At 59.1% G+C, this 22,935-nt stretch overlaps 1 protein-coding gene across 2 annotated transcripts in view; it reads right to left on the minus strand.

The window, feature by feature from the left end:
- Window positions 1-22,935, minus strand: part of EXD3 (exonuclease 3'-5' domain containing 3) — a 75,880-nt gene that overhangs the window by 14,845 nt on the left and 38,100 nt on the right. For both annotated transcript variants that reach the window (XM_039220757.1, XM_039220758.1), the window contains exons 8-20: window positions 22,497-22,636; window positions 19,461-19,561; window positions 15,003-15,076; window positions 14,854-14,892; window positions 12,897-13,063; window positions 12,304-12,427; window positions 11,690-11,900; window positions 11,485-11,594; window positions 10,932-11,094; window positions 10,686-10,852; window positions 10,098-10,310; window positions 805-858; window positions 456-587 (exon numbers count right to left, since the gene is read on the minus strand). In XM_039220757.1, coding sequence (XP_039076688.1) covers window positions 456-587; window positions 805-858; window positions 10,098-10,310; window positions 10,686-10,852; window positions 10,932-11,094; window positions 11,485-11,594; window positions 11,690-11,900; window positions 12,304-12,427; window positions 12,897-13,063; window positions 14,854-14,892; window positions 15,003-15,076; window positions 19,461-19,561; window positions 22,497-22,636 — 1,695 coding nt within the window. The remainder of the gene's footprint in view (window positions 1-455; window positions 588-804; window positions 859-10,097; window positions 10,311-10,685; window positions 10,853-10,931; window positions 11,095-11,484; window positions 11,595-11,689; window positions 11,901-12,303; window positions 12,428-12,896; window positions 13,064-14,853; window positions 14,893-15,002; window positions 15,077-19,460; window positions 19,562-22,496; window positions 22,637-22,935) is intronic.

The following is a 22,935-nucleotide window of genomic DNA, read 5'->3' on the forward strand; positions in this document are numbered from 1 at the left end:
CCAGAACAGCAGAGACGGGAGAGGAGGGCGCCCCCTCCCTGGTCTGAATCGGCTGACAGGACCCAAGGCCTCAGACCCCTGTCTGATCCGAACCCTAGATATGGCTGCCCGGACCTGGGGGTTTCTTTACGCGCACTTTCTAGATGTTAGGATGGACCCAGTGGCCACCCGTGGCTCTGGACACGGCTCTGGGAAATGGGACCTTCCCACCACTGTGGAGAGGCCAGCGCTGGACACGGGAGGAAATGCCGCGTCTTGGCCCCAGTGGGGGTGGGAGGAAGAGGGACAGACAGGGCAGCGGCTGTGTCGTAAGGGCACAGGCCCTAAAGCACACGACCTCTGCTGTCTCGCCAGCAGCCAGAGACGCGCTGGGTCTCCTGTCACAGCTGCGGCTTCCTGACAGCCCTGGGGCGGACACACCGGCCCGAGGCAGGCCTGGGGCACGGGGGACCCACCTGGCAGCGGCTGAAGATGTCTGCGTGGGTGACTCGCACGTTGAAATGCCTGAGCACAGCCTCCGCCTGCTGACGGGCCTTGAGGGAGCCGTCCACCCAGAGGCAGCGCCCAGCCCCGACCTGGGCCCGGAGCTGCGCGGAAACACGGCCACTGAGCTTCGGGCAGAGGACTCAGAGCCTCTCCAGGCCCACCCCCTCCCGCGCCAAGGGCCCCCTCCCAGCCAGCCCAGGGTGGGACGGCCGTCGGCCCCCACTCCCACCAGCCCCGCAGTGAGCAGACCCCAAGGGGGGTGGCCCCAGGGCGGGGCTGAGGCTCCCTTGGAAAGATGAGCCGCCGGAGGGCCCTCACCTTGTGGTAGGGCAGCCCTGACGTCAAGATGATCCTTCCCTCCTGCCTGGCAACCTGTGGGGAAGCAGAGGGACAGGTGAGGGGCATGCTGGTTCCGGGACGAGGGCACCTTCTGCCCCGCCTTCTGCCCCGCCCGGCCCCCGCCCCCGCCTCCCCCCACCCAAGCTGCCTGCCTGGGGCCTGTGGGGCCTGAGCGGCCAGCAGAGTCCTGGGCCACCGCCTCGCGCAGGTTGGGCCGTAAAGGCACGCAAACACTTTACATAATTGCAAACAAAACTGAAATCAAAAAAGCAATCTCTAAAAATCCAAATGAACTGCAGAGAAAGAAGTCTCCCGAGGGCCACGAAGGTGCGGCGAGCCGACCGCGAGGCTCCAGGTCGCTGCGCTGACGCGGGGGGACGAAGCCCCTGTGTTAGTCCGGCCGCCGGTGCAAATGCTGGCGGTGTCGCTCGCAAACGCACGCTGGGAGCTGTGCCAGAGACAGAGGCCGACGCCGGTGCCTGCTGCCATCGGCGAGAAGGGTGGTGTGCGTGACAACTAAGGAAACGACAGGCGGCTTCAGGCCTGACGGGGAGCTTCGGTATGAATTTCGCATACGTGTGCGTGCGTGTGTGCGTGTACGTACATACGTAAGAGTATTCCGTCATGGTGCCTACCACAGAGGCCTCCAGATAAGAACAGCCCTGTAGCCAGGAGCAGCCTGTGGCCAGACTGGTTTCCAAATGGTGGAAAGAGAACCAGGGCTTTTTTTGAGAATAAGCTGAGTCCAGGACTGAGGCAGAAAATGCACACGGCGAGGCTGGCACAAGTCATCATGTCACAAAGCAAAGTTATCAAAGTTCACAAGTGGCATGCGAAAAGGACTGAGGACCCTCACGTGCCACAGTGGGGAGGTGTGACGGCAGTGAGGCACAGAGACATCAAACATGGCGATATTGATGCGTACGGCACGTTCTAAACAATTACTAGTTATCTCTGAAGAATGCAAGGGGCCAAAGTAAAAATGTAAGAGCTACAGCTATAAAAATCTTTTTTTTAAAAATGTTTTATTTATTTCTAGGGGAGAGAGAGAGAGACAGCGTGAGCAGGGGAGGGTCAGAGAGAGAGGGAGTCACAGACCGAAAGAGGCTCCAGGCTCTGAGCTGGCCGTCAGCTCAGTCGGTTAAGTCTCTGACTTCGGCTCAGGTCATGATCTCACAGTTCATGGGTTCGAGCCCCGTGTCGGGCTCTGTGCTGACAGCTCCAGAGCCTGGAGCCTGTTTTGGATTCTGTGTCTTCCTTGCTCTCTGCCCCTCCCCTGCTCGTGCTCTGTCTCTGTCTCAAAAATAAATAAACTGTACAAAAATTAAAAAAAAAAACAAAACTAAAAACTAAAAATCTTGAAAGAAAACGCGGTGTGGGAAACGCCATGGCACTGCATTTGGCAATGATTTCTTGGATATGGCACCAAAAGCAAGGACAACACAATGAAAAATAGAAAAACTGGACTTTGTGGACATTAAACACTTTTGAGCATCATAGGACACTGTCAAGAAAGTGAAAAGACACCCACAGAGCAAATGAAGATATTTGCAAATGATATATCTGACCTGGGATTACTATCCAGAATGCATAAAGAACTCCTACAACTCAGAAACAAAAAAGCAAATAACCCACAACTAAAAATGATCCAGGGGCTTAAACACATTTCTCCAAAGAAGACATACAGATGGCCAACAAGCACACGAGAAGCTGCTCAACACCATGAATCGTTAGAGAAACGTCAATTACGACGACGAGACACAACTTCACACCCGTGAGACCTGTTTTCAAAGGGAAACAAGCGTTCGTAAGGATGTAGAGAGACTGGAGCCCTCACGCATGGCGGGTTGTAATGCAATGGTATCTTCACTACAGAGAACAGTGTGGCAGTTTGTCAAACAGCTACACGTAGAATTATCTAGAATTACCACAGTCCAGCAGCCCCGCCTCTAGGGTTACACACACAGGAGCTGGAGGCAGAAACTCGAACAGATACTTGGATGGCAAGGTGCGTGCCGGCTCTCCTCACAGCAGCCGGAAGGTGGAAGGAGCCCAAGCGTCCGGGTGCTTGACAGCAGGCGAGTGGGCGCGTGCACATGCGCGTGCAAACACGCACACACATGCGCACACACTGGAAGTTATTCAGCTGTAAAAAGGAAGGAGAGTCTGACATGTGCTATAATATGGATGAACTCTGAAGACATTCTGCTCAGTGAATTAATCTAGACACAAAAGGACAAATATCGTCTGATTCTGCATATATGAGGGAGAAATCGAGCCCACAGAGACAGAAGTTAGAATGGTGGGTACCAGGGGCTGGGGGAGGGGGAGGGGGATGATTGTTTAATGGGTACAAGGCCTTTGTTTGGGCTGATGAACAATTTCTGGAACTAGATAGCGGTGATGGTTACACAACCCTGTGAGTCCTTCATGTTACTACATTGTATACTTAAAAGTGATTAAAGTGATCAATGTTTTGTATATTTTACCAAAAAAATAAGAAAAAAACAATAAAGCAAGTGGTTCCCTTGTAGTGATAACAAATGTGTTTGTGTGATGAATAAAACAAACAAAAATAACAAGTAAATATGAAGAAAGAAGCAAATGAATGGATAGTTAGGAGAAAATGTACAGACCAGGTATACAGAAAGGGCCAAGTATAGGGGCGCCTGGGTGCCTCAGCTGGCTAAGCATCTGACTTCAGCTCAGGTCATAACCTCACGGTTTGCGAGTCTGAGTTCCACGTCAGGCTCTGCTGACAGTGCGGAGCCTGCTGGGGATTCTGTATTCTGTCTCTCCCTCTCTCTCTGCCCCTCCCCTGCTCACTCTCTCTTTCTCAAAAATAAATAAACCTAAAAAAAAAAAAAAAAAAAAAGGCAATGACAAATTACTGATGGCAAACATCTCAACAGCAACAATGGACACCAAAACACAGTGGGCTATTTTCAAAGTTCTGTTAACCTATAGTTATAAACCCAGAACACTGTCTTTCAGAAGAAAGAAGACATATAGATTTTTCAGGGAAATATAGCCCCAGTGAAATGATGTAGTAAAAGATGTTCTTTTTGCAAAAAAGAGCTTGCTTTTTCTTGGAGCAAGGTCTGTTTTACAAGTACATTTACACACCATAAACTCTAAAAGCCATCAAATACATAAAACAAATATGACGTCTAATTGGTAGAACTAAGAAAAACCGCAGTGTGTTAAAATACTGGAAAATGATAGTAGGTAAGATGAGAGGGAGAAAACTGACTTGATCTAAGACCCTCATATTAACTTTAACTTTAGACAATGTTAACTCAGATATAAATGTTAAAATTTCTAGGGCAATCTCTGAAAGAATAGAAGGAGAATTTATAGGGGCACCTGGGGGGCTCAGGTGGTTAAGCGTCTCACTTGTGACTTTGGCTGAGGTCACGATCTCGTGGTTCGTGAGTTGGATCCCCACGCTGGGCTCTGCACCCACAGTGTGGGGCCTGCTTAGGGTTCTCTCTCTCTTCTCTCTGCAGCCCCCCTCTAAATAAATAAATAAATAAATAAGAAATGGAATTTATAACTTTAAAACTAATAGAGAGAAAAATAGAACAAGGGTGAAAAAGCTAAAAGAATGTTAAGAAACAAAGGGAAGAAAGAACAGAAAAAGTAAGACCAACAGAAAGCACAAGTTAGGAGAGCACAACTGAACCCAAAGTGAATTAGCAATTACAATTGCTAATTAAGTGTAAAGCAATTAAGTGTAAGTAGATTAAACTAATAATTTAAAAAGCAAAGATTGTCAGACTAGATGTTTTTTTTTTTTACATTTAGGTAGAAGCAGTTTATAAGAAATATGCTGAATACACCTAGTATATAAGAGTAAAGGAAGGTTGAAAGTAAAAGGACGAGGAATGATGTACAGATACTAACCAAAGAATATGCCGGAGAAACAATATCAATATTAGCTAAAATAGACTTTATGGCAAAGAGCATTACTAGAAGAAAAGAGGTTGACCTCATAATTGTAAAAGATTTCAAATAACATGAAAATGTGAGAATTCTAAAAATGATGCATCTAATAACATAATTTAAAAACATATAAAGCAAATACTGACACAACTACAAGAAGAATTTAATGAACCCGTTATCATAGGAGACTTCAGTACAGAGAATTAAGCAGAAAATAATCGAGGTACCGATGATTTGAGAAATAAATTAAGCTTGAGCTGTTGAATGGTGTGTGTGTTTATGAGAGAGATATAAATGAGCATGATTGGAGGAGAATTTCCTTTTTTAAAAAATTTTTAATGTTTTATTTATTTCTGAGAGAGAGAGAGAGAGAGAGACAGCGTGAGCAGGGGAGGGTCAGAGAGAGAGGGGGTCACAGACTCTGAAACAGGCTCCAGGCTCTGAGCTGTCAGCACAGAGCCCGACGCGGGGCTGGAACCCACGAACTGTGAGATCGTGACCTGAGCTGAAGTTGGATGCTTAACCGACTGAACCACCCAGGCGCCCCAATATGTATCCTTTTAAAACTCATATGGAACATTTCTTAAAAAGCTCATCTACTTGGCTACAAGGCAAGTTTTTACAAATATCTAAATTAGTACTATATAGACTATGCACCTTGATTAATATTCAGTCAGGTTAGAGATCCGTTTAAAAAGAGAACTAAAAAGCTCCAAAACTCCAAACTTTCTGAAATTAGAAAACAGCCTTCTAGAGAACTCTTGAGTCAAATAAGTAACTATAACAGGCACTCAAAAATTATTACAACTATAAAATAAAAAAGTACTACAGATCAAAACTGATGGAATGCAGTGGAAACAGTACTTCCAGAAAAAATTTATGGTCTTGAATGTTTACATCATCAAATTCAAAAGGCTAAAAATTAAGGAGCTAATGAGCACTCCGCTTGGAAAAAACCCCAAGAAAGCAAAAGGAAGGAAACTATAAAGATAAGAATAGAAATTAATGAGATAGAAAACAAGAATTCGATAGAAAGGATCAACAAACCAGATGCCAGCACTTTGAAAAGACTTATTAAATTCACAAGTCCCTGTAAGGTCCGGAGAAACAGAGGCGCACGAGTGTCCGGGGGTGAGACTGGACGCGCGAGCGCCGTGGACACAGTGGGGCTCACGCAGGGAACACCACCGACCGTGTGGATCTGGGACGTGGGGCGGAAGGGACACATTCCAGGAAAAGGTGAATTTCCAAAAGTGACTCAAGAAGATGCAGACAACTAAACGGTCCTACAATTACTGAGAAAGATCAGCTCTAGAAACCCCTTCCCCTGAAACAGGCCCAGAAGCCTCGCGGGAAGTCAGCCAACATAGGAGGAGAAGAGAATTCGAATGTGACTCGAAGTCGCAGACATGCCTCCACTTGTTTACGAGGCCAGAAAAGGGGGCGATGAGAAGGGGCAGCTCTATGTCAGACGTGCTCCCGCCGGGGGGACCCCAGCTTCCCAAACGAGACTTCCAAGCCAAGGCCAGCGGCGCAGGGAAGGGTCGGTGCTGGGCTGAGACGTTCCACCCGGCTGCGCGGGGAGGGCGGAGGCCGCCCCCCTCCCCTCATCTCACCGCGGTCAGCGCAGTCCCCGGGCTTTATGGGAACGGCGGGCTCGCCCACCACCCACCGGGACGAGGAGCAGAGCCAGAGGACCCCCCCCCCCCCCCCGCCGGCTCCCTGGCTCGCGTAGAAGGACCCGCGTGTAGCCTCGCTCGTGGCCAAGACGGATTCTGGGGCCAGGGCATGAAGCCAAATGAACACGTGGAAAAGACACACGGGCAGGGGGCCCCCAGGGGACGCGGCGGGGACACGCGGCACGGGGACGCGGCAGGGAGGGCTGGCTCTCAGGCGGAGCCACAGGGGTTTGGTGCCGAGGCTGCACCTGCGCCGGGCACACGCGCCAAAACTGACGACTCCCAGGAAGACGGGGCGTCTACGCAGAACACGTGCCGCGTGGACGGTGCCGGCGCGGTGAGCCACCTCCTCCACTTCGGGAAAGTGCTGACGGGCGAGGGAACGGTTTGCGTGTCCGGCAGCCTCGGGGACGGTGTCACGGCCGTGGGAGCACCTCGGGGAGGCAGCGGCGGCCGGTGAGCACCGCTTGGTCGATAACCAGAGAACACGGTGAATCCAAATGCACGAACAGGACCTCACGCTGACAGGGGGGTGAGGACGGCGTGGCGCCAGCGGTGAACTTGACTTTGTTCTCCGTGGCATCCACAGCCGGAGACCCTGGCTGTGCTGTCCCGCCGTCTCAGGACCCTGCGCGGGGCGTGAGTGGGAAACGTGACGCCCACACCCGTTCCTTCCTTTGCCACTTCGTCCGCACAGCTGGAGCCGCAGCGGAGGGTTCCACGCGCTGGTTACTTCGACTCAAAAACATGCCGAGCGGGCTCCCCAGAGTCTCTCCTTCGCTGTGGGCACCAGGGCAGGCAAGGGTTTGAGGGACTTGCCACGCCACACACCACGGATTACCGGTGAGCCCTCCCCTGGGGGAGACGCTGCCTTTACAGGCTGTCAGACTGGAGCGCCACGCCGGCCACGCCAGGACGCGGCGGAGGCACAGACGGGGGGCTGGCTGTTGCTCACGAGGCCGGCCACGTGCACCTCAGGTCCACGGCCAGCCCGGCAGGGAACACCGTGGACACGGCCCAGAGCTGTCGCCGCTGAGTAGACTTTCTCCGCGAGTTCCGGCTTCTGCTGAGGGGCCTGAGGGCTCGGCCTTGGGGGGCGCCCTCGCAGACCTCCCTAGCCTTCTGACCTTTCTCCCCGGCACCCGGCCTCCCCTCGGCCACCGTTCTCAAGTCAATCACTTGAATGTAGCGTCTTTCAGGGTCCTGCCACACTGGGACCCCCCCGCCGTCACCCAGTCTGCCTCCTTTGTGCTGAGCCGTCCTCTCCCACTTGACTAGAAGCAGCGCCCTGAGCACCTGCGCCCCACGCTCTGGGAGCGCCCGGCCTGCCTGCGGTGAGGACCCCCCCCCCCGCGCCCCTGGGCCCTCAGCGCACAGCCTCCTTTCCCGCCAAGAACGAGCCTGTCCCGGCACTAGCGGCGCACAAGACAGGCGGCCCAGGACGCGGGACCTCGCGGACAACTGCCTGCGGACAAAAACACACGGTTCCCACGCAGGACACACGCCATCCGGAAAGGTCCACGGAGGAGTCGTGGAGCAGCCCGGGACCCAGCCGCCGCCGCCGCCCAAGGTGCCTTCTCTGCAAAGTGCCCAAGGCCCTGCCCCCGCGAGGACGCACACTCGCTCCACCGTCCAGAGCGTTTCTGGAAGCAGCCAAGCGAAGGGGGGTGAAGCCTCCTCCTCTGGAGAGAGGCCCTGAAAAGGCAGAATCCAGTCAAAGCTTCGATCAAAAGACGGGCTGGGTGGAAATGAGTCAAAGGGACTTTGGAAACTATACGGCTGACATCAGTCTGCGGCAAGTACGACACCCGGGGAGGGTCCGGGTCGGGCTCACACCTCCAATCGCAGGTTTGCACAACGGAGAAGGAGCACCCACAAACGCCGCCTCCCCCAGGCCGGGTCGGGCGTCTCCTCTGACAGACTGTGAAGTTGGTATGTTTTCAGGTCCCAACATCACAGCCCACCCACCACCTCCCCTCCCCGGCCCTGCAGCACCGACCAGACCCTGGCTTCTGTCTCGTGACCTTTAGTGCCTTCTCCCCTGACGCCCCGAACCCCCTGATGTCCAAGCTCCTTCCGCGTCCGTATGTCCGTCCTTACAGCAGCGCCACACTCCGCTCTCAGAGCCCACACGACCCTCCTGTGCCGCCGGAACGCCCCCCACGAATGTCGCTCTGCGGAAGCCAGGTGGCAGCGGGCTCGGGGTGCGGGCAGGGAGCAGCGACAGCACCCTGTGCCTGGACTCCCACTGCTGCCTCCTGTCGCTGCTCTAAAGGCCTCGTGCAGTGATGCTGGGCCCACCTGAGTAATTTCAAATACTCTCTCTCGATTATTGGTTGACTCTAAATTGATCAGTAAATTATATCTTTAAATCCCTCTGTCATACCATGTAAAGTCACAGGAGTAACACGGGTGTTTAAGGAACACGGAGGCCAAGCCCGGCCTCCCATTTGCTGGTGATCCCACGCTCTCTTGGGGGCCAGTGGGAAGGCACCTCCTCCCTGGCTCATGAGCTCCCTGACCTACGACGTCTGGTCTGGAGTCCGGGGAAGCCAGGCCGGCCACCTCGGTCTCAGCGCCCATAGGCTAAAGACAGTCTCGGCCAGGACACAGGTGTTTTCTCCAGGGACGGGGGCCAGGGCAGGCCTCTGGGGGAAGCGGCTGACCGGGGACCAGAGACGAGGGGAGCCCCCATCCCCTCAAATGCCGGGGGCGGGCCCCCCATTCTTCTGGCCTCAGCTTCCTTAATAGGGGGGTGGCCCACAAGTGCTGGGTGGGCCCAGGGAGCTGAGCCACAAGTGGCCCCCAGTGGCCAGCCCTGCCCGGACCCAGGGCACAACGTGCAGGCTTCTTGCTGCAGGGCCGTCTCCGGGCCGGGCCGGCTCAGTGCTGCAGCTGGCCATCCGGTGAGCCTGGGGACCCGTTCCCAGAAGGACGTTTGCAGACGCACAAAAGAAACCCCGATCGACAATAAAAACTATGTTAGAGCCACGTGTGTGCTCCTTCACGGCAGCGTGACCGGGGCAGCCCAGGTGACGCCCATCTGCTCAACGGGACACCATTTGGTCATAGAAAGGAGGGAAACAGTGACCCACTCGGGAGCGGCTAAACCCGGAAAACAGGGTGCCGAGCGAACACAGCCCACCTCCGGAACAGACGCACCCGGGGGACAGACACGGGAGAGTGCAGGGCGGGGAGGGGGGGTGCTGGTCGCACACTGCACACTTTGATGGGTGAGTTGTGTGTTTTATCACCATGAACCTGTGGAAAAGTTTTCCATCCAAGTTCAGGCCCCTGAATTCCAAGACCCCAACTCAGTATTTCTCCACGGCCCCAGGGGCCGGCGCCCTCACAGCCCCCCGCCCCCCGTGCGGCCTTTCCAGGGCCCGCAGGACAAGGGGTGGAGGTGGGTGCGGGACCCCCCGCGGGCTGCCTGCGTCAGGCCTGCTCCTCCAGGAGCCAGGAGGGCCCCCGCCGGCAGACCCCAGGTGCCGGGCAGCCCCAGACGACACTGTCCACAGCGCCCCCGCCAGCCCAGCGGAGCCCTGCCCTCTGCCCTGGGGCGGGGTCCACGTGGCAGGAGCACCACGGCAGCTCCCAGAGGACCCGGGCGGGGGGGGGGGGGGGGCCGGGCCCGACCACGCTCACCTCAGCCGCCCTGCGGTGGTCCTCGCCGGTGCCCAGCACGTGCACGTCCGCGCCCAGGCAGCGGAGGCTCCGGGCCAGCCCCTGCAGCATGCTGTCACACACCACGCGGAAGGCCCTGGCCGGGGTCTCGGGGCCGCTGTCCTCGCGCTCGGCCACAGGCACCCGCAACACGGCCCTTCCGCCCCGCCCCGGGCTTTGTGGGCAGTGAGAACCCTGAGGGCAGAGTGGTCAGCATTTTATTATTTTTTGGCCTTTATAAAGACCATCGTGAGGAGTATGTCCTCAATGCAGGAAATGGCAGACGAACAGATTAATAAAATGATGCAAGATCACTCGCACAGGCCCAGGCACGGCCTCCACATGCTTCCCGGGGGTGGGGGTTCTGTGTACAATGGGGCCACACGGTTCACGCCAGACGCCGCCCGGACCTCGGCGGGAGCACGTCAGGCCTGCTCTCAGGACAGCGCCGGGAACCCTCCTCCTCCAGGCCACCGACCGACGCTCTGCTTCCCTCCCGTCCAGGCGGAGGGGACACAGTGGTCCTCCTCCTGAGAACTGTAATGAAGGGGTCCTGGGGGCTTCACCCACCTGCCAAGGCGGGGCTGAGGCCTCCTGCAGGCGGGGCGGCTCCTGGGCCCCCGATCTCTCGCTGCAGCCTGGCCGCAGGCTCCTGGCCAGGTCCTCAGACAGGAAGAAGCTGGCAGGCTCTCTGCTCAGCGCCTGGTACACTTCCAGCAGGCAGTAGGCATCGGCGGCTGGGATGGGCATGAGTCGGCCTCAGCCTCCCGTGCGGGGGCCTGGGGGGCGGTGTGTGTGGGGAGGAGGGGTGCGCACCTGCATAAACCAGCTGCCCCTCGCTCAGCGGCCGCCGGTCCCAGTTCGAGAGCTGCTGCGCCTTGTCTAGGGGCTTGCCGAGGACCTGCTGCACCAGGAGGCTGAGGCCCCGCAGCCCCCTGGCCTCGAGCGAGCCTCGAGCTGGCATGTTCACCACCCGCATCTGCCGAGACAGACCCCTCAGGGGTGAGCGGCCTGCCCTGGGGAAGGCCCTCCGCCTTCCAGAGCCGCCGGTGCGGGAAGGGAGGGCTCGGATGGCCACGGCGGGCTGTGCAGGGGCCTCAGGTCCGCTCTGGGGATGACATCTTGGCCCCAAGGGCACATGCTGAGAACTCAGGGAAGCCCAAAACAAGGCTGGCTCTGGGGAAAGAGTGGGGACACGTGGTGACCCTCCCTCCCTGGTGGGGCCTGGTGACCTGAGGCCATGAGCTGGTCCTGATGCACAGACCCCCCCGCCAGCCTGCGGTGCAGACCCCCAGATGGCGCAGGGCGTCGCCGGGCAGGCGGCTGGGCGGAGGATGGAGGGGCCCCCGCCCGCCCCGCTCGAGCTGACCTGCCTGTGCACTTGCAGCAGGTCCAGGCCGCCCCGCAGCTGCTTCTCCGCGTGCGCCAGGGCGGGGCAGGAAGCACCCAGGCTCCGGAGGTCTCCCGCCAGCCCATAACCTGCAAGGAGGGCCGTCAGTGTGGCCAGTACCCGAGGAAGGGGCCGTGGCCTTACCTCAGCACCCTCCCCCTGGGTGGGCAGGGGCTTCGCTCACCCAGCTTCGTGATGGAGGGGTCCGAGAGCAGCCGGGACACCAGCCTGGAGAAGGCCTGAGACGCCTGGCCCGCCGCGGGCCGCGAGAGCGCAGCCAGGTCCAGCAGGAAGGCGCGGCCCTCCACTGCCACCTGCATGATGGATGCCTGGGGCCGGTCCCCCGTGCCAAACGAGGGTCTCCACTCCACGTCTACACCGACCACCTGGCCGGGCTGCAGAGAGAGGCTGCTGTGAGCAGGTGAGGCCCCTGGGGCCGCAGGGCTGTGGCCGAGGGCTAGGAGGGTGCAGCCAGCCGGGTCCCCTAGCGTGAGGTCCAGGTGAGGCAGTCTCTGTTGGGAGGGGTGACCAGCCCTGGGAACTCCCACATGACGGGAGCCAGGTCTGGCCCCCAGGTGCCCACCATTCCACACAGAAGGGGTCAAAGGAACCTGCCAACCAGGCCGAGGGTCCAGCCATCGCACGGTCTGGAGCTGCCGCAGGTGGGGGGCCAGTGCCCGAAGCCTGTGCTTCAGGCCCGGGGTCTTCAGAACGGGCTGGGTGTCTGGGCCGGGGGGGATGGAGAGCCAAGCCTGGTGGGTCCATGGTGTGGACGGAGCCCCGGAGCTGGCCACCCACCTGTAGGATCGCCTCCCCGTGCCTGGCCAGGGCCTCCCCAGAGGCCAGGAAGTGGATGTCCTCCCTGGCGATGGGCAGCCGGTAGTAATCGTCCCTCCTGTCCTCCAAAGGCACCTCGGCCGCCCTGGAAGAAGTGCAGCTGTGGCACCCCCACCACCCTGGGTCCCTGGGGCCGCACCCCCCCCCAAACCTGCTGGCCTGACTGGGCCCAGAGCAGACCTCAGAGAAGAAGGGAGCTGCGGGGGCCTCTGGGGTGTGCCTGCCCGTACCTCTCCTGCCACATGACTGCTGGCTCCGCCTTGCCCACCTGCCTCTGCCCCCCTCACCCCCCAGCCTACCGACTGCTGGTTCCTCAGGCCCTCGGGGGTATGGGCCTGGCTGTGGGCTCCGGCCACAGGGTCGAGGCCAGGGCAGAAGGGTCTGCTCTGAGCGTGTCCGCGCTCTGGGAATGGGAGCTTGTGCCCGCTTCTTGGTTTTCTTTCTTTTCTAATTCCCAGACTGCTGGCACATGTGATTCGTGGGGTTACTTCCCAAGGGACGGGGGCCCTAGGGCATGTTCTGCTCACCAGCTTCCCGAGCCTGGGGGTGCTCACCTCTCCTGGAGTTTGAGCTGGCGGAGCTCTGCCGCCACTGTGGCTGGCAGCCCCTCCTCGGGCAGCGCGAGGCCCAGGGCGCACTGCGCAGCCACGGCCTCGTTGCCGGGGGAGGCCAGCAGCTGTAGCAGCATCTCTTGCGGCCTCTCGTTCTGTCCCAGCAGGCCCTGGGGGGCACACGGGATGGGCTGTGCTGCCTGGCTCTGCCCCGAAGGGGTGCAGACCTTCCTGCGCCAGCCCAGACCTCCCCCCCAGACTGGCTCCGAGCCCTCCAGTGCAGGAGGCTGTTCCCTGAAGGCCCTGTGCTGACCGAGCTGTCGAGGACCCTCCACATGGTCAGGCTGAAGGGTCACTGTCCTGTGTCCGCAGCCTGGCCCGGCTCCCTGTCCCCGTGTCCCCATCTCCAATCCCCGGTCCCCGCTGCTGCTCTCACCAGCGCCTCCTGACCTCCTGCCCCTGGACCTGAGACCAGCACTGTCTTTCTAGAACATCGTCTCCACCCTCACCTTGTGGGCCCTGCTCCTGACCCTGCGGCTGTGCGCGTCTGCCCCCAGGGCTTCCTCAGCCCTGCCCCTGGGCTGGCCGACATGCTCAGGGGAAGGTGGACCATGGGACATCCCCGAGTCCACAGTCCAGAGAGTGGACACGGACAGGCGGCCCTCAGAGGGGTAATGTCGCTCCGGGGCCTCACGACGCGGCCTCTCCCACACCAGTGCCTGGCGCAGGGGCACAGGGAGCCAAGCAGCCCACGGGCGGCCCACCCCAGTCCGCTCAGCCTCAGGGCACCCAGGGCAAGGCCCAGGCACCCCACCCTCGCTGGAGTCTGAGCCTCTTCTCTCCAGATCTCTGGCTCCTGAGGCCTCTGTGCTCCCCGAGGAGCCTCTGCTGGCTGACAGGCCAGGCCCCTCCCAGACAACTCTGTCCCCCCAGCAGCCTCAGGCCATCCGCTTCCCGCGGGCCGCGGGTTCCCACGTGGACGACAATATGTGGAAACCCCTCCACATTCTTCAGGATGTCCGCTGCCCTTCCGGCTGCCTCGGCCTTGGCACCCAGGGGGGACCAGCCTTCCGGGCCTTCCCCGGGGGTCTGCGTTCCTCTCTGGTGACTCACCACCCACCCCACACACCCATCACTCCAGGGGTGGCTCAGCGCTGCCCCCCACTGGATGCCACTCAGAACACCAGATGCCAGACCATTCATCAGGGAGGGAAGGGCCCGCACCCCCTGCACTAGCTGCATCGGGGACCCCACACACCCTCCACCTTCTGCCAAGGCCGCTCCACCCGGGGCTGGGACGGGCGCTGTGCGCATGACGACCCACACTTCCGGCTCAGGCCTGAAGGACCAAAGCTGCTCCAGGGTCCTGTCCAGGCTGCTGTCCTGCTGGGCTCTGCAGCCCCCGGGCCCGGGAGCGGCCCTCGCATCACCCCTCCCCAGGCCTCAGGGGGCACAGAGCTGTATGTAAGCACAGGGCTCAAGGATGGTCTAGAATATTCTCTTGGTGAACAAGTGGAATCTCCAGCAAACCTGACCTCCTCCATCGCCTGGTGGCTCTGTACAGCATCAGCTAAAAGGGGCTCCGGGACCCCCAGCTGCTCTGGCCTTGCCTCACCCGGGGGGTCCCCCTCAGCATCTGCCTCTTGCACCCCACCTTCTGGCAGGGGTGGGCAGACCTAAGGCTCTGTGTCTGGATTCTCGTCAAGCTGTGGGGTCTGTGCTGGGCAGGGAGAAGCCCTGTCTGCACCGTCTGTCCCTGGCCCCGCCGGGACATCAGAGGAGCAGACCCGGCGTGTGGGCCTACACACCGCGTGCCTGGTCTGTGTGTGTGCACACAGTCTCTCAGGGTCACGTGCCCCCCTGAGAGTGCTCGCCCAGGTCTCCAGTGAATGCCTACCCTGCACGGGGCTTCCAGAGCCTTCCGGAGCCTTCTAGAGGCTTCCAGGGCCCCTGGACTCACCTGCACGTGGTCCACCCAGTTCTCCTGAGACATGCTTCTCTGCAAAAGTAAGCATCAAGGTGACCTTTTCTAGCAGCAGCTCTAGAAACTGGGGAGGGAGACCCCCCACCACGGGCCCAGGCTCGGGGAGCTAACCGGGGCACACACACCTCCATAAACCGCTTATAGCACAGGTAGCGCAGGGCAGCCAGGCGCTGCTGAGTGACAGCGTTGGGACACAGGGCTGTTGAAAGACGGCAGAGCTCAGGGCGAGGCAGGGGCGGGGGCCAGCACGTGGGGGCTCCTGCCCACTCCCCTCACCCCTCGCTGTCCCCACAGCTGCCCTCCCAGCCTTGAGCCTCATCTGGGGTCTCCCAGGCCCTCTGCATCACGTGTTCTGAGGGACAGGAGCCTCATCTCCCCAAGCAGGACCCTCCCTGGGATGTGAGGAAGGGGCCATCTTGCTCACGTGCTTACAGACTGACGCTTATTATCAGCCTTACTTCCACATGCTGTTCAGAGCCCGAGGGGGCCCAGGAAGGGTACCCACCCACCCGCCCACCCGCCCGTCCGCCCGTCCGGCCGTCCCGGCATCTGACTGCTGGGCCTCCTTCCCGGGGACAGCTGTCCTTGAAGCCTGGCAGTGCGGACGGGACGCTGACCACCTGCCAGCAGGGGCCTGGCCTCCTTTTTTTTTTTTAATTTTTTTTTTAATGTTTTACTTATTTCTAGGAGAGAGAGAGAGAGAGAGAGAGCGTGAGCAGGGGAGGGTCAGAGAGAGAGGGAGTCACAGACTGAAGCAGGCTCCAGGCTCAGAGCTGGCAGTCAGCACAGAGCCCGAAGCGGGGCTCGAACCCACGAACCGAGAGATCATGACCTAAGAGAAAGTTGGATGCTCAACCGACTAAGCCACCCAGGCGCCCCAGGGGCCTGGCCTTCTAAGGGGCCTGCACCCCCTGCAAGTGTGGCTGCCCTGGCAGCACCCGGCTTCCAGCACCGGGGAGCGTCCTGCTGCAGGGTCGCTGCCTGACCAGAGCGGAGGTCAGTGCTGCTCAGAAGTTGGGGCCTGCAAGGAAAGGCCAGCGACCCCTCAGACAGGTGACGGGCGTCCCCTCCTTCCTGCCCAGGGTCTGAGGGTTCCGGACCCAGGAGGCCACTCAGGAACCTGCGACAACCCTGCAGCGGGACGTGGATGAAGCCTGAGGAAGGGGGCGAATGAGGGAGTTACTGGAGGAAAGAAGGGAAGAGGTGAATTACTGCGGGCTCTCAGGGCAGGGCACGAAGTGACCGTGTTCTCGCGGAGGCGCCTGCAGACAGAAACCGGCTCTTCCGACATTTACACAACTCGAAGCACCCTTTTGCCAGTGGGGTACTTCTTCCAACGGCCTTGTGGGTACAGGACGGCACCCGCAGGTAACGTTCTGCGGCCGCCGGGCTCACTGGCCGGCCCAGACCCCAGCACGCACCCTTACAGGAACAGGCACAGCTGAGGCCCAACCGCCTGACACGCCTCCAAGGCCGGCAGACGCCCCAAGATCCACACCGCGTCCTGCTGCCTCCCTGCCCTGGGACACCCTGGGGGCCCCCTGGGACCCGGGCCTGGGCAGGGGTGAGCCGGCGGGGAGCGCAGGGAGGAGAGGCACACAGAAGTCCCCGACCCTCCTTCCGCGTCTAGTGTCAGCCCGTGGAGGACACGGGGCCGCTCCCTGTGGAGGCCGCAGCCGTGACGGTGGACGGGGGAGGGGGAAGACTGCAGAGGTGCAAAGGGGCAGTGGCCTCAGCTGGGACCCTGAGGCGTCCTGGATAAGACGGACCCAGGGAGCCGCCAGGGAAGCTGCAGGGGCGCCTGGCGGAGGTGCCTGTCCTCCCTGCTCCCCAGCAGGGCCGACGAGCTGGGCGCCCGCGGGGGCACCTGCTCGCCCACCCTCCCCCGTTGTCCAGCAGGCCCCAGACGCGGCGCATCGTCAGGGGGTCCCCACGCTGAGGGTGCCTAGGCACCTAGCCTGCCCAGTGCCGCACTCAGCTGAGACCTGTGGAGGGGCAGCCCTCCAAGGGGGGCACGTCCTGAGCTGGGGAGCGCCAGGCTAAGGCTGGCCCCAGACCCCAAGGCTCCTCTGGTCCCCAGCCCCGGGCCCACTGTGGCCATGGCCGACCCCGAAGTGTGGGCTCTGCGGGTCAGCGAGTGGCATGGCGGGGCTGCTGGGAGGGAAGGCGGCCCCACCCAGGGCCTGCACCCCCAGACCCAGCTGCGGCCCCCCACACAGCCTGCCCACCACCCCGCCCCACACGGTCCTGAGTTCTGGGCGGGAAGAGCCCCTGCCAAGGAGGCCGGCACAGCCCTCACGGCGGGTCTGTGCTACGAGCCCCTGAGGCCTCTCCGGCCTCTCCCGTGTCCCCACTCCATGTCCCCTGGGTGACCCCAGCAGGGCCCCCCCGGCAGCGCCCAGGGCAGGCACGCAGGTGACGTCAGAGGCCAGGGACGGGGGTCCCCGGGGGGGGCCGCTCCTCAGCGCTCCCGTCCTGCAACTGTACCCCAGACCTCCTGGCCCCTCGGAGCCCGGCGCCCCGAGGTCTGTGCTGCCGGGACCCTCCTAGGAGCTTCCGCACCCAAAGCCCCACTCTTGGTTTCTTCTGCAGCCTGAGGGCGGCTCCCTCCTACAGCTGCGCCCCCCGGGGGACTTCCTCCTAGACCTGCCTGGGCGGCTGGGGGGGGACGCTCCGGCCTGCCCCCTGCCCCCACCTCCAGCCTCCGGGCCACCTCGTTTCCTTCTCCCATCTCTTCACCTAGTGCCACCCAAGGGGCCACTGAAAGTCACAAATCAACACCTGTTGGTGACGTGTTTCTGTCTTTGCAAAAGCCCCCAGGACTGGCCTCCTTCCCGGAGGCAGGAGCCTTCACCGGGGTCAGGGCGTCTGCGTGGCTCCTCAGGGAGACGCCCCGCGTGAGGACAGATGGGCCTGCGGGGGCGGGAGGCAGAAGCTACGCGCTGGCCAGCGACGGAGCTGAAGCTGGGACACGGGGCATAAGACACCCAGGAGCAAGGCATTCAAAGGAAGAAAAGACCAAACCGGAAATACGGTCAAGGAGCCACACAGAGGCCAAAGAGCAGATCTGAGAAAGAAGCAAAGTATAGCTTCTGGAGCCTCAGATACAACAATCAAAGTGACGCATGTGTTTTGTCGTTCGTTGGACACAGAGGAGAGAATCCGCGACGTGGAAAAGAGCAGTAGTCACCCGAGCTCAAGGTGAGCGAGACCCAGGACAGTGACAGCACCGCGGGGGGGGGGGGGGGGGGGGGGGGGCGGCCACACACGGGTCCCAGGGGGCCGACAGCCGTCTCTATGGTGACTTGCAGGGTCCCAGAACCGACTGAAGACGGCAGTCCACAGACTCAGCCAGCACCAGGCAACATAAACACAAAGAAATCTACAGCCAGTCTCCTCCGAGTGAGACTGCAGAACATCAAAGACAGAGAGAGGGGGAGAGAGACAGAGAGAGAGAGAGAGAGAGATGGAGAGAGAGGGGAAGAGAGAGATTGCTTTCAGAGAAAAGAAGTTAGATTTCTTCATAACAACACATTTCAACCCGAAGGACTGAGATCATACAGAGCATGAGCTTTGATCACGATGACATTAAGAGCCCACACTGGAAGAATAACTAAAAATGCCACAGAGCTTTGAAATGAAGAAATACCCTTCTAGGGGCGCCGGGGTGGCTCGGCCACTTATGCATCTGACGTCGGCTCAGGCCGTGATCTCACTGTGAGTGAACTCGAGCCCTGCATCAGGCTCTGCGCTGTCGGGACAGATCCTCTGTCTCCCTCTCTCTCTGTCCCTCCCCCACTAGCTCTCTCTCTCACTCTCGCTCTCTTTCTTTCAAAACTAAACGTTAAAAAAGAAGAAAAAGAAATACATTTCTAATTAGCCCATGGGCAAAGAAAAATTACAATAAAGACTAGAAAATATCTTGAGCTGGACAATAATAGAAGTAATCTATACTGACACTTGAGGAATATTTTCAGAAAAAAGAAGGTTTAAAATTTAACCTGGTAGGCTGGTGAGGGCAAAGAACAAAGAGCGCCCGAAAGCCAAAAGCAGGCAACGAAAGCAAAAACCAAGTGGCCTTTCAACAAACTGAATATTAGCTTCTGTACAAAGAAACAGTAGACAAAACGAAGAGACCGCCTACAAAGTGGAAGAAGATATTTGCAAACCAAGCATCTGATAAGAGGCTAACATTTAAAATGTGTAAGGAACTCACACAATTCAATAGCCAAAGCCCCCAAATAACCGGATTTAAAAATGAGCAGAGGAAGCGAACAGGCGTTTTCCAAAGGCACCCAAACAGGCGCACGTAACGGTACCACTCACCATCAGGGAAGTGAAAACCTAAATTGCGATGAGATACCACCTCACGTCTGCTAGAAGGGCCATCGTCAGACAGGAAGACGCGCCGGGCAGGAGGGGGAGGGCACGGGGGGTGCAGCACGGGCCCCGCCTCCCAGGGGTCACCCCAGGCGGGCAGAGGGGCTTGCAGACCTCGGTCTGCTGCTCCGCGTCCAGGCCCGGCGATGGCAGGCGACAGGAAGGGGGGCCGGGGGCGCACAGGGTGTGGGGGCCGCACTCACCTGGGTCCAGGCCCAGTCGCTCCAGCAGGCTCAGGACCCGCCGACTTAGCGCTCTGGGACTCAGCCTGTCCAGCCTCAAGGAGGTCACCTGTGGGTGCTGTCTGTGGGGAGAGAAACACGGCTCCTGTCGGGTGCTTTCTTTTTAAGACTTTTGTTTCTCTAAGTCACACACTCCAACAGTTTACAACTCGGTAGTTCTACGAGGCTTATGGGAAGAGCGGTCGCCCGTCACTCGGCCCCACCGCGCAGCAGACACGATCACTTTGTCGTGTTCGGGACCTGTCTCTGCGCTTACCAGTGACGTACGCGAACGTGACCTCTTGATTATTCAGCGTTAGGTGTTCGGACGCCTCAGCTCGGAAGGCCCTCGGGCTCCCTCCCCGCACGGTCCTCACGCAGGGTCGGGACACACTGTGTGTGTGATGCCACGGCCAGGACGCACCCTCCTGCTCCCGTCAGGGTTTCACTGCCCGCTGAGGTTCCGGCCGGCCCCTGCCCGCCTCCCCTGTGCCCGCCACGCGGCGAGCTGTCCCAGCTGACGGCTCAGCGCACGCCTGCAGAGGCGCCTGGGCTCTGCCCCGCGATGGCCGAGGGCTCGGCTGAGCTGGGGCCTTGGGCTTGAAGCCCTCCCACAGCACCCGGCAGGCGACACCCCCGGAAGCCCCTCCTGAGCCCCGTTCTCCCGGGGAGGGCGGAGTCTGCCTCGCCACAGTGCGCCCAGCGGACCCGCTAAGCCTGGCACCTCGCAATGCGCTCCATCCTCTGCTCTTTCCGTCTGGGGCTCTCAGTACTTGGATGTTGGGCCTTCTTGACGAGATCTCTATTCATTCTTTTAATCCTTTCTCTCTGATTTTCATTCTGTTTATCTTTTCTGTACTTTTTCAAAGACATTTTCAGATTTATCCTCCAAACCTTTATTGTGCTTTTCATTTTGCCGTTGTATTTTTGATTGAAAAGAGTTCTGTTCTGTGTTCTGTGGACACCTCGGCCCAGGGTCCCCGAGGACTGGCTGGCCACTGAGGAGTCCGCTGAGGGCCCTCCTCGGCCTCCGTGCTGGGCCCCACATGCCCCTGGCGCCAGCGGGTCAGCTTTTCAGCCTGCTAAGCGCTGCTGCCTGACCACCTGCCACCGGTTTTTCGGACCCTAACCCCCCGCCCCCCCGCTGTCGTTGCCTCTCGTTCTCTTAAAAATATCTTCTTTGGGGCACTTGGGTGGCTCAGTTGGTTAAGTGTCCGACTTCGGCTCAGGTCATGATCTTACGGTTCGTGGGTTAGAACCCCACATCGGGCTCTGTGCTGACAACCAGCTCAGAGCCTGGAGCTGCTTCAGAGTCTGTGTCTCCCTCTCTCTCTGACCCTCCCCTGCTCACGCTGTCTCTCTCTCTCTCTCTCTGTCAGAAATAAATAAAACATTAAAAAAAAATTGTCTTCTTCATCGTGAAGCAGACACACTAACAAATGCTTGTGTTCATTGGCCAGAAGCACTTTGTAAAACCTAGTGTTTATAGGGGCACCTGGGTGGCTCAGTCAGTTAAACATCTGACTCTTGATTTCAGCTCAGGTCATGATCTCACGGTTCGTGAGTTCAAGCCCCACATCGGACTCTGCTGATAGCCCCGAACTGCTTGGGATTCTCTCTCTCCCTTTTTCTCTGTTCTTCTTTCCTTCTCTCTCTCCTTCCCTCTCTCTAGGCCCTAGGAAAATCTTTTTTCTAAACTATTCTTTTTTTTTTTTTAGTTTATTTATTTACGTTGAGAGAAAGAGAAAGAGAATCCCACGCAGACTCCAAGCTGTCAGCACAGAGCCCAGTGTGGGGCTCAAAGTCATGAACTGCAAGATCAGACCTGAGCTGAAATCCAGAGCAGACGCTTAGCCAACTGAGCCACCCAGGCTCCTTGGAAATTTTTTTCTTTAAGTAGGCTTCATGCCCAGCGTGTAGTCCAATGTGAAATTGAACTCACAACCTGAGCTGAGATCAAGGGTCAGATGCTTAGCCAACTAAGCCACGCAGGTGCTCCCCAAAATCTGGTACATTTTTAAAAACTCATTAATTTGAACCAATATCCTCTGCTAACTCCAGGCCACAGAGCCTCCCTCACCCTCGCACTGTCCACCCACGTGTGTCCCTTCTCCACACGGGACTCTGGTCCCAGCCCCACAGGATGTCCACTTATTTGCTCTATGTCCCCCCCTCTTTTTTTTTTTAAACACATTGTTTATTGTTTAAGCCACTTTAAAAAAAAAAGTAATCTCTACCCTGAACGTGGGGCTCAAACTCACCACCCTGGGGTCAAGAGTCGCACGCTCCACCGACTGGGCCAGCTGGGCCGAGCTCCCGTCAGCGGGGAGAGCTGCACCGCACAAGCCTGGCCCGGGGCTGCGTGCACTCGCCTGCTTCCTAGCATTGGAGTCACACGACCCTTGAGACAGGCCAAATCAGTCCCACTTTAGGGATGAAGAAAGACACCCAGAGAGTGAGGTGACTTGCTCACAGCTCCGGGGAGGTGGGTCCAGGGAGGTCTGCCCCAGAGCCCAAGGTCGAACCTCCAGCCGGACGATCCCAGGGCCGGGTAGCTCAGGGGCCAGGATCAAGCCACTTCTGCCTGCAGCCTTCACGGGCCTCCAGGAGCCGCCGCCCCCGGGGCTCCCCCGGACGTGTGGCAAGAAGCCCTTCTGCCAGACGCCATCCCCGTGCCCGACGCTCAGGCGACACGCACCTGTCATGTATGTACGCGGCCCAAACAAATCCACATGGGCTCCACATTCGTCCCAGGTAGGATTTATTCAGGGAAGGGATGAAGGAACGAGCAAAGGGAAAGCAGTGTGCCCTCCGGAACTGGATGAGAAGTTATTCACGTGGCGTGGAGATTGTTGTTCAGTAAGTGCTAACTGTCTCTCATCTGGTCCCTGACAGGCACAGCCTCTGGGCTCCAGAAGCAGGCCCTTCGCTGCTAACCTGGCTGCGACTTGTGGGGCAATCGTGTGGCTTTCCCTGTGCCTGCCCCCTCACCCAACCCTGGGCCCCCGTGCGGCTCACCTGGCAACAGCTCCGATGTCAAAGCCGGGCCGGCACCAGGAGTCCAGGAAGGCCAGCAGCCTCCTCTGGAGGTCCGGGAAGCCGGCCACGTAACGCTCCACGAGGTTCGCCCTGTCCTGGAGGAGCAGTGGGGTGCTCATCTGTGGGGCAGCACGCACTCAGGCTACAGCCTGCAGGCACCTGGCACCTCCATCCCCTGCTGAGACCCAGGCTCACCTCCAGTCCCTGGCCTGTGCTTGGGCTCCTCGCCCCACACTTCCTGGCCCCAATGCTCCCTGGGGCTCCGCCTGGGCCCATGGCCATCTGCATCTCCATTACAAAGGACTGGAGACCCCCAGAGGCAAGGGGGACCTGGGGAAGCTCAGCTGTCTCTTGTCCCCACTGAGCCGTGGGGAGGGGGCAGGAGGGAGACCAGCCATGGGCAGTAGCCGGGTGGCCC

The sequence above is a fragment of the Hyaena hyaena genome, unplaced genomic scaffold (genome assembly GCF_003009895.1).
Source record: "Hyaena hyaena isolate Hyena2069 unplaced genomic scaffold, ASM300989v1 scaffold_911, whole genome shotgun sequence".
NCBI classification, from domain to species: domain Eukaryota; kingdom Metazoa; phylum Chordata; class Mammalia; order Carnivora; family Hyaenidae; genus Hyaena; species Hyaena hyaena.